At 41.2% G+C, this 11,376-nt stretch overlaps 1 protein-coding gene across 1 annotated transcript; it reads right to left on the bottom strand.

Annotated features, from left to right (window-relative positions):
• Positions 1–3,525: 3,525 nt before the first annotated feature.
• Positions 3,526–10,264, bottom strand: LOC128400315 (vomeronasal type-2 receptor 26-like). The gene is made up of 3 exons (XM_053362468.1): positions 10,067–10,264; positions 6,362–6,589; positions 3,526–4,301 (listed from the first exon to the last, which is right to left on the bottom strand). Exons 1-3 carry the CDS (start codon positions 10,262–10,264, stop codon positions 3,576–3,578), a joined length of 1,152 nt encoding a protein of 383 aa, XP_053218443.1. The 3' UTR covers positions 3,526–3,575.
• Positions 10,265–11,376: the final 1,112 nt, after the last annotated feature.

Genomic DNA, 11,376 nt, shown 5'->3' with positions numbered 1-11,376 from the left:
TTGAGACAGTGGTCTCTACAAGGAGATAATTTGCTAAAGAATATCAGACAACCATTTTTACCCTTATTTTCCAAGATCTTTCTACTGGACTATTCCGGCCTCTAGTCAGCAGGTGCCATTCAGCATGTTCTGTATCCTTTTTCATACCCATAGTATAAATAGAAATGCAGTACATCTCACAATAGTGAAGACTGTGACTAGTTGATCTCTGGGCTTGCTCACTCTGCTGTCCAAGTTCTAAGTATCGATGGGCAACTTCCAAGCCGTTGCTTGCCCTTCACGTGGTTCTTTATCTTTAAATAATACTTGGACCAAACTGCCCTACAATTAAAGGCTGCCTTCAGACAGGTAACTGTTTATAACCTTCCGCTCCAAACCTCCAAATCTGAAGCTGCCGGCCCGCTCCCCTTTAAATCCAGTGGGAGAAAATGGAGGGGGAAAGTGTGTGTGTGCGCACGCGCAAGCGCAAAAAACACATACAACACTAATAACACAATCTGACAATTCAGATTTAAACACTGATATACCTATGACTACAGCTTTTTAGCAATATTTCCCCACCTCTCCTCCCCCTACTTCCCACCACTGTCCGCCTTATCACTTAAATATTCCTTCCAGATTTCTTCATATTTATCCACTCTTATTTTGCGTTGACATGCAATTCATTCGTATGTAGCTAGTCTGTCCATATTATCCATCCATGTGCTCAATGGAATCTTTTTGTGGCTCTTCCAATTCATCAAAACAAGTTTTTTTGCTTCTAATATGGCATGGTACATCCTTTTTTTTTTACCCCTTGTAATCTCCCACGTTTCCAGAATATAATTTAGAATTAAATTAAATTCCCCTAAATAACAATTTCTTTTTATTACTCTTGCTATAAATGTCCTCACCTCGCACCAAAATGATCTTATCATCGGGCAATTAATCATCATATGTACTAGTTCGCATTTTACTCCCACATCTCCAGCAGTTGTCTGCACTTGTTATTTTCTTATGGTATAGTTTTGCTGGAGTCCAGTGGACTCTGAATATTATTTTCTGCTGAGTAAGTCTTAGTCTTAGATCCATAGAGGCTATCTCTGTTGATTTTATACTTGACTCCCATATATCATTTGTTATCTGTACCCCTAACTCTTCATTTTTGTCTATCATATTCTAAATCATATTTCTTCCTGTTGAGTAGGGTTTTATATAGTGCAAGTGTAGAGCTCTTTGTTTTTGTAGCCGAAATTAAATCTTGTAGCAGCATGGGTGTTTCCGATGCTGCTAGAGCGTCAGGGCCAAACTGCCTTTCCAACATATGTTTCAATTGGATGTATTGCCATTGTGTTTCACTGGTTAATCCATACTTTACTTATATTCCACAAATTTGTAATTTTCATCAATTAATTGATTCAATGTCAAAATACCTTTTTTCATCCAATTTTGCCAAATTATTACTTGATTTCCAATTTTTAATTTTGGGTTGGCCCATATTGTTAATTTCTCCTTATTATTTTTATTTATATGCATTCAAATTTTTATAGGTGCTTTCATAGTCTCCAGGATAATAGGATATTTCATAAATTTGGAGCCGAGTTTAGTCCACCCTACAAGAGGTTCAAAGAAACTACATTCGAGAGTAGCCCAGCTGGGATTCCTGCTAGCTCTCCAATCGTTAGTCTTACTCAGCATGTAGGCCTGGTGATATAGTTCCAGATCTGGGAGACCAAAGCCACCTTCCTTAGTTGGAAGTTGCATTTTTTATGTAGTGATAGTTTTAGTGGCTTTGTACCCCATAGGCACGATCTAAATAGTTGATTTGTTTTTTGGAAGTAAAATTTGGGAACATGTATTGGTAATCCTCTAAGAATGTATAAAAGCTTTGGAACGACATTCATTTTGAGGGCATTAATCTTCTTCTTTTATAGAGCCATTCCACCTCTCTTGGGGGGAGGAGCCTCTCCTACAGTTTCAAATTGCATAGAGTAAACAAAACAGGAATGAGTTGAGTTCCTAGGAAGGATCTGAAGCACGTCACTACATGTAAAAAGAATGGTGGAACAGTTGACAATCAAGGAGGGTGGCCAATTACTAATGCAAATTCCACCAAAGAAAAGGAACTGGTATTTCTGGAGAAGTGTATAAATTGCCACGTGTCGTCTGCTTAACCTTGAGGTGATCTTTCGTTTTGTTTTTTGGCATGGAGCCTATTCATTCCATGGAAGTCAGGGAGAGTGAAAGATCCGAGGTCATGTGCACAGTCAAATATTATGACAGACTCCTTCTGTAAACAGCTTTGTGGGATTTCTAAGGAAATTGTGTAAGTGGTGCTTTTCTCTTTCTTCCTCTGTCTGCAGTGTGGCAACAGGGGGCAATCTGGGGGCAGAAGTTCACAGTCCCACTTAACAGAATGAGCTGGAGGTCACAAACTGTAGAAGGGCTGGGTTGTGGCATTCTCTTTTGGTGTTAAGATTTTTATTAAAGTTTTTCATAATACAGTAAGATATAGAAAACTAATGTAATTTTTTTATTCTAAAAAGCTACAAAAAGTACAAATAGAATAAGGTATCCTCTCTTAAAGGTAGTTCTTAACCCTTGCCACCCACAGAAGGTAGTAGCCACTTTCTCCTCCTAACCTCGCACCCTGGAAAACCAACATTTTCTTGCCTCCCATCCAGGGTCTCTCCATCAACCATCTATCACTCCTGGACCCTAATAAAAGCCCTGAGTAGAGGATGTCAGAGAAGAGAGAGAATGAAGAAAAGAGAAAAGAAAGAGGAAGAATCAGGAAGAAGAAAGAAAAGAGAGGCGGGGGGAGAGAGAAAAGGAAAGGAAACAATTTAAAATTTAAAAAATGACTTCTTATTTTCCATCTGCCAGTTGCATTAAAACAAAATGATAACATCCAACTCTCCTCCACTTTCTGTTAAACAATATTTCTTTGATGTCCAATTGTCTCAAAATCATTCATTTCCTTGTCCACAAATGAAAAGATACATTGCATCAACAGCAGTACAGTGGTACCTCAGGTTAAGTACTTAATTCGTTCTGGAGGTCCGTTCTTAACCTGAAACTGTTCTTAACCTGAAGCACCACTTTAGCTAATGGGGCTTCCTGCTGCTGCCGTGCCGCTGGGGCACGATTTCTGTTCTTATCCTGAAGCAAATTTCTTAATCTGGAGCACTATTTCTGGGTTAGCAGAGTCTGTAACCTGAAGCGTTTGTAACCTGAAGCGTATGTAACCCGAGGTATCACTGTACTGGTTTTCTGGGTTTATACAAAGACAGGATGAAAGAAGAAGAAATACTAATGAGGGCATGAGGAGAACTGAGGTATATGCTAAATCTAAGTCAGCTGTGCTGTGTTCATTTCTGCCAAAAGGAATGTGAGCTAAGTTCTCCAATAGAAGCATCCATGATTTAATTCTTAGAATACCCCCTACAACCATGATCACCTGTACAATAAATATGATGGGGAAACACAGAGTAGTTGTGGGGCACACTTTCACACATTCCCATAAATCCTTGCCACAGTCCTTTTTAATGAAATATAGATTACAGTGTACCATAAAGACATGCTTTTATATTGTCTCATTGTTTTCTCCTTATTAGCTGTTCCCTGCTGTTCAGCTCGGGCCTCAGCACAATGATGTAGCATTTAGGGAAAAATATGCAACCCAGTAATCCAGCACCAGAGGACAAGATGGAGAAGATTTCCACAGCCACCATGTATTTTCCCTTGGTGCTGAAGTAGGTTGGAATAAAAGTCAACCAAACACTGCAAAACACCAACATGCTGAAAGTGATAAATTTGGCCTCATTGAAACTGTCAGGCAACTTCCTGGCTAGGAAAGCTACAATGAAGCTGGCAAAGGCTAGGAAGCCTATATAGGCCAAGACACAGTAGAACATGGTAGCTGAACCTTCATTACATTCTAGTATTATCTCTCCATGCACTGAGTGCATGTCTCTATCTGGGAACGGAGGAGAAGTAAATAACCAAAGAGCACAAATGCCTGCTTGAATGAAGGAGCAGGAAAGGACCATAGAATTTGCCAGCCCTTTCCCCACACATTTCCTCATCTTGGCCCCTGGCTTGGTTGCCATGAATGCCAGGACCACAGTGAGGGTTTTTGCCAACACAGATGAAAGAGCCACAGAAAAGATGATGCCAAAAGTAATTTGTCGAAAAAGGCAGATGATCTTTTCAGGTTGTCCGATGAAGAGTAAGGAGCAGAGGAAGCAAAGGAGGAGGGAGATGAGGAGGATGCTGGTAAGGGTTGCATTGTTGGCTTTGACTATGGGACTGTCTTTGTGCTTCATAAAAATTCCAAGAACTAAACTTGTGATCAAAGAGAAATAAATAGCAGTGGTAGCTAAAATATTCCCTAAAGTTTCTTTATAAGAAAGGTAAACTAGAATCTTGGGAATGCATTCAATTTGGTTGTTGTTGGGATACTGGTCTTCTGGACAACCGATGCAGGCATCCATGTCTGGAAAAAAGGAGGAGCTGTTTAAGTACAGTGGAACCTCTACTTACCACCATAATCCGTTCCGGCAGCCCGTCCTTTAGGCAAAACGGGTCACTGGTAGAAGCACCGTTGTGTGCGTGTGCAGACGGCGGCAACCGCTTCTGCATGTGCACAAACGGCAGAAGCTGCTTCTGTGTGTGCACGAATCACGGCAAATCCGGTATTTACTTCCGGGTTTGCTGCGGTCACGACTTGGATCAGGCTCAGGTAGAGGCGGTCATAAGTAGAAAATGTAAAAATGTTAACCAACATCTTCCTTATGTTTATGTTCTTGCAGTCCTTTCACCAACGCTAGGAGAAAGGACTCCCATAATTTTAAAGAGAAAGTGAGAATGTTTGGTGATCACACTGATCTGGTAATGGCTAAATGTTTCTGTGTAACCCAAGATTTTTGTGATGCAGACCTCTTCTCAAGTCATGAACATAGAAGGTTGTCCTTGGAAATGCTGTTATTTATCAATCTTAATCCTCGTGTGTAATTTACAAAATGGTTATAGGTGTTATTGCAATAATGTAGGTGGAGCACTTTAAAAATTCAATACGTACTTTTCACATGCCAAAGTATTATTATTGCTTTTATTTCTAATTTTTACAGTTGTATTTATTTGCGTATGGAGAATCCCTTAATCCCAAAGCATGATATGAAGGCACATTACTGTCACAGAGCGAGCTGGTCAGTAAATCACAATGTTCAAAGCTAGAGTTAACCTTGATTAGAAAAAAAACACAATCTTCACATACTTGGCTGAGTTTCAAAACCTAATGAGTACAGCAGCTCATTCCCTGTGGGTCTTACTCCATGAAACCAGTTACCAAGACTAAAGGTCATCCCCCTCCCCCAGCCATCTATGTCTCCTCCCAGGAGTTTTTCGTCTTGCGAAGCACGGTTTCCCATAGGAATGCATTGAAAATCAATCAATGCGTTCCTATGGAAACCGCCTTCAGACCAGGTCCGGGGACAGTCTGTCCCCCGACCTCTTCTGAAGGCTGGGGGGGGACAAGGGCTTTTCTTCCCACCGCCAGCCTTCAGAAGGCTGTTCTGAAGGCTGGCGGTGGGAAGAAAAGCCCTTCTCCCCACCTCCCACCCCGCAAGCTCCGGGGACAGGAGGGTTTTGCTGCCGACCGCCAGCATTTTAAAAGAGGTCCCCGGAGATTCCCCTATGGGCTTTCTTCTTGTGAAGCAAGCCCATAGGGAAATTCGTCTTGCGGAACGACTCAAAAACGGAAAACTCTTTCGTCTTGCGAGTTTTTCGTTTTGCGAGGCGTTCGTCTTGCGAGGCACCACTGTACACCGTTGCCAAAATGAATACATTGGACTACAAATGGAAGGCTGAGAGGCAATGCTTGAACATCACATTTTACAGCTTCCTCCCTCTCAAATCCATGTTTAGATACCTGCCAAGTCATGATGATATTCTATGCTCCTTGACAGTAAAATTATTGTCCAGCCTAGGATCCTCCAGTCCAGTTCCAGCAATTCCCAGTGGGGTGAATGAGACAGAGCCACTTTGGCAAACAGAAATAGCATGAGCTGATATTGCTCTCCAAGCACATTATCACCATACATCTAAGTATCTTTCTCATTCAATTTGCTCTGCGTCAAAACAAGCACCTACAAAAGGTAGGTAGTCTCAAGTGCTGGGATGATGGGAGTTGTGTATTCTACCAACCAAGATGACAAAGTCTCTTTGAGATGAGACCTTGTTCATGGAATAAAGAGATTCTGTGAGATTTTAGAATTAAAACTTTAATGCAATAAGATGCTTTCAAAAGCATTAACATTGCCTTTTTGAAAATTGAGCATATTGACTCTTATTTACTCAATCATTTGATGCCATGTCTCACCTGATTAAAGCTTTGGTGCCAGACAATCTGGTCATCATGAATGGTTAACTCTTTGCCTGGAGGAGCCTGGGGTTCCAGTCTTCCAACTTTTACTCTAGCCACCGAGCCATTGGGAAACATCATCCAGTTTGTGACATCAAAACTGGCCACTAATTCTCCATTTACATCAAAGTACACAATGTCTCCAGCACTGTTATTGAATATGGTGTTACCTAGAAAGTGATGCACCTAATTTGGAAGAGTATATTGACAAAGAGATACTTACGTAGGCCTCAAAAGTAATTTAATATTTAGCATTCTTAAAAGTCTGTCCTGCTCTTTTTTGGTTATGAGTTCACTATTTCTAGCTGTCATTTCTTGACCCATTGTTGATAAAACTGTCATTAGTCTATCATGAGTCTGGTGCTACTTGTAAGAATGAATAGCCCTCCCCCCCCATTGCCTAATACTTCCCAACTGTTGGTATGTAATCAATAATAATAATAATAATAATAATAATAATAATAATAATAATATCATCATCATCATTTTATTTATATTCCACACATCTAGCTGGGTTGCCCCAGCCATTCTGGGAAGCTTCCAACACATACAACCATAATAAAATGTCAAACATTAAAAACATCTTGATACAGGGCTGCCTTCAAATGTCTTCTACAAGTTGTGTTTATCTCCTTGACGTCGGATAGCAGGGCATTCCACAGGGAGGGCGCCATTGTCGAAAAGGCCTTCTGCCTGGTTCCCTGTAATTTTACTTCTTGCAGTGAGGGAACCACCTCAAGGCCCTTGGAGGTGAACCTCAGTGTCTGGGCTGAACAATTGGGGTGGAGATTGGGTGTAAATGATGATGATGATGATGATGATGATGATGATGATGATGATGATAGAATATTATACAGGATCAAGGCTGTTAAGGGCTTTCAAGATCATCCCCAACACTTTGAATTGTGCTCAGAAACATACTGGGAGCCAATGGAGATCCTTTAGGACCAGGCGGCCGCTCCCAGTCACCAATCTAGCTATCTCATTCTGATTTAGTTGTAGTTTTCGAGTTGCCTTTATCTCTGGGCCATAAACTAGTCTGTTTCGTTGCCATTGTGTTTAATTGTCATTACCTGCCAGGGTTGTACATTCTGAAATCCTAGTTTCCCTCCTTCTTGCATTCTTCTGTATCTGGAGCTCTGTGTGTACATGGCATGCAAAGCATGTGCCACAGCATAGACAGCATTGTAGATGTTGTAACTGTGGCCAGTCATGTGCATTTCAAACAGATTTCCAGGAAGATTCTCTAGCTTCTCCTTTCCAGTGCAACTCTTCTTCCCCTCCTCCTCCTGTCCATTAGACTTCTTTAATGAGCAGCTGAATGCCTGTTCCCAGAAGTCCTGGATAAAACCATCTCCTTTGGCCCAGAAAGGTCTTATTCCTTCATTGAACTTTTGAAATCCCAATGGCTGATCTGAATGAACAGTGAAGGATATGGAACCATGAAAGGTTTGCATATCCCAATTCTTTTGAACAGACAGTGATTCAAAATCCCAGTGGGAGGTAACAACCCACACTTTGCCCAGAGGTGGCAGTGACAAGAAAGGTGCTAGAAAAAGCAACACTCTCAAAACCTGAAAGGATGGAGGTTCTCCATATATAAAGAATACACTGACTTTTCTCTCCATGAGAATCTCATAGTTTTTCCGCTGCTGTATAAGCAAGCCTATCAGTTCATCCATATAACTCCATTTTGGTATTCTTACTATGAAGGCATAACATATGCCATTCTGGGAAAGCAGTGGCACCATTGTATGCAGAAAGCGGTCCCCTTTGTCATCAGCCACAGCCAAGAGCCCAACCCACGTCCATCCGAAATGCTGAAATAACCGCACAGCTCCCATGTGTTGATGGGCTTCATTGGGTACCATCTGGTACAAAAATGGAAGTAGCATTTTGCCATGTTGTCCTGTGAAAAATGATCCATAAGGAAGCTGAAAGAAAACGTATAGTAATTTTTCACATAACAAAAAGGTCTGTCTTTGTATCCTAGAGCTGGAAAAGGTCCCGTAGGCAATCAAGTGCAAAATCTAGCATGATGCAGGAAATCACTATATATCACCCACGATATATGACTTTTTGTGGCTCTGCCTGAAGAACTCCGGGGATACTCTAAGCGAACCCCAACTTTGGCATGCACACACCCTCAAGCTCAATTTTAGATCCTCTCAATTTGGAGCCCCCTTGGCTTGGTGTCCTGTGAGGGGGAACCATCTACACTGTCCTAAATCTGGCACTGCTCCAGCAAGGACCCTTTGGTAATTGGTTCTATATTTGAATTGCATTTAGCATTAAGAAGAGTCTCCTAATGCTGTTCCAAAATATTATCCTACGCTTTGGAACAGCAGATGACAATTTGTTTCCCTCTTCAATGTCACAGCTATTCAGACGTTTTGTACTTGAAGAGGGATGTAAGGTTCACATCCAAGCTTTTGTCATAGGCATTTCTCCCCATTCTCCTGACCATCTTCACCGTCTTCCTCTGAAGCTGTTTCAAGTTATCTTTATCTATGATAAAGTGCAGCACTTAGGACTGAACATAATACTAAACTTTGTTGCTGTTTAGTCGTTTAGTCGTGTCCGACTCTTCGTGACCCCATGGACCAGAACACGCCAGGCACTCCTGTCTTCCACTGCCTCCCGCAGTTTGGTCAGACTCATGTTTGTAGCTTCGAGAACACTGTCCAACCAATACTAAACTTGAGGTGTGCTAATTAAATAACATTCAGCTTTTACTTCTCAATATACAGCACTTTGGTTGCATTGATGCAGCTTAAATTGCATTAAGACTTTGCCGCAGCTGCATCACAGTGGTAACTGATAGTTAGCTCTTGGTCTACTATAGTGGTTCCCAAACTTTTTGTGTGGTGGGAGTCTTTTCAAGAGAGAAATTCCTCATGGAGCAGTTTTGTCATCCTTATGCATGTGCATTTGGGGCTGTTTTTACATTTATTTTGTTTATTTTATTTACATTTATTTTATTTATTTTTCTTTCCAAGCTCTTCACGGAGCACTTGGAAATGCTTCGTGGAGCACCATGCTCAGTTTGGGAACCATTGGTCTACTATATCTCTTTCAGGTGTGTTGTTGTTCTGCCAGTTGTCCCCTATCCAAAGGTTTGCTTTTGAATTTTTTTCTGCCTTAGTTTGGCACTTTGTTTATTTGCATTTTGTTAGTTTCAGAGCAGTTTTCCATTCTTTATCTTTCAGTCAACCTAATGATATTACCATATAGTCTGCATTGAAACAGATTTCTAATGAAACTTTTTGAACTTTTTGAATGCTGTGCTGAAATCAAGACTAGGGATACAGGAAAGAATCAGTTTGTTTCTAACCCGTATTCATTGCAATCAGCACTGTTTCCATGCCACTGCCACTAAGAACTACATTCATATCCCTGTCTGCTGTGCCCAAATGTTATGTAACTATGTCATTAATGATGTCATTACATCATTTCAATGCAATGCCCATTTTATTTCAACATAAAGGAAACATCAGAAAAAATTATACATGTGTATGTCATCATTTGGGGACTGAAAACAACAACAATGAATAAAGATCATTTGTGCTTGCATGATTTCCATTCCTGACCACAAATGAACATATAAACTGAGGCAATTTCCATTTCCACATGTGCCACTTTCGTGGTATCTCTAGAGCTTACCTGTGGAATTTTGTGGATTGCTGAAATAATGGCCATATTGGCAGAGATTTCAGAGACAGATCCTCCAATTAAAGCTATCAGCTTGTTCTGGCCATCACAACAGAAGTTGGGGACAAACTTCTGTTTGGAAAGCAGGCTAAGGCTAGCTTTATAAGTCATTCTTGCGGTGAAGTAGCTATTGAGGATATAGAAGCCCATGGAGGCGTTTGATAAGATGCTAGGATTCTCATTGATCTCTTTGACAGCAAATGCTAAAGCCAGAATGTGCTGGTAGTTCTTAGGCACTGAACTGTAAAAAGAGGTACAGCCTGTTTAATAAAGCAGCAGCAAAGCACCAGTAAAAATACATTTGTACACTTCATCAACATTCATCTGCAAACTACTGATATTGAGATCAGTAACTCAATGCCACAGAAGTTGAAAAAGCAAAGGTACAGCAAAGTTAGCAGAAAGTAAGATATATGAAACAGGTACTCTTCTGATGAATAGTTGAATGATCAGAATGTTTGGGGATTATTTAAGAACTTAACATGCTGCTCCTTACATTTGTTAGGTTCACTTTCTTTACAACAATAATTCACTCCTTTTGCACACAAACACAAGTGCTAGCCCAAAATAGATTTGACATATATAATGTACTTCCTAGCTTTTGAAAGCAACCTCTGAGAAGAGACAAGTGAGCCTCTTCTGTTGTCTCTCCAGTAACTTTCTTGGTATTCACTAATGCCTGACCATGCAAACACTCTATCCGTGGGTCTGGGATGTGCCTCCAAGCCCTGCCCCAATGACCTGTGTGCATTGCCTCGAATGCTCAGCCCTCAACAATCCCTGTGTTGAGTGGGGAAGCTCTGCAGGAGAATGTTATTCATATTTGCTTGAATGTGGGTAGAACACCTCTCACTATCATGGGCCGTGCTTTACTAATCAACATAGGGACTGGGAAGGCATGCGAGGACAATGGGAGTGGGCCTTGAATGTGTGCCTCTCCCTTGTCCACCCATTGAACCTTTACGTGTCTGTGAACATGCCTTAAAAACCTCTGTAGCAACCATTTCAATCATTGAAGAAATATCAGTGCAAGCAACTAATGGATCATTTAATCTCCTAAAGCCAGGGACACATTGCTGCAATTTAAATGCATCTACCATTTGCAGATGAAATGAGAGAAGATGTGCCAAGGGGAGACTTCCAACCATCCATAAACTCAGCTGCATTTGAAAACCATAATCCAGACTTCCGGTCGGCGCCAGCGTCTAATGGCTGCCTCCTGCTGAGCTCCGCTCCAGGAGGCTGCTTCGCGAGTTCGGGTC

This window comes from Podarcis raffonei, chromosome 13 (genome assembly GCF_027172205.1).
Source record: "Podarcis raffonei isolate rPodRaf1 chromosome 13, rPodRaf1.pri, whole genome shotgun sequence".
Classification (NCBI taxonomy): Eukaryota; Metazoa; Chordata; class Lepidosauria; order Squamata; family Lacertidae; genus Podarcis; species Podarcis raffonei.
The sequence above is the reverse complement of the archived record's forward strand: the minus strand, read 5'-3'. Positions and strand labels throughout refer to the sequence as shown.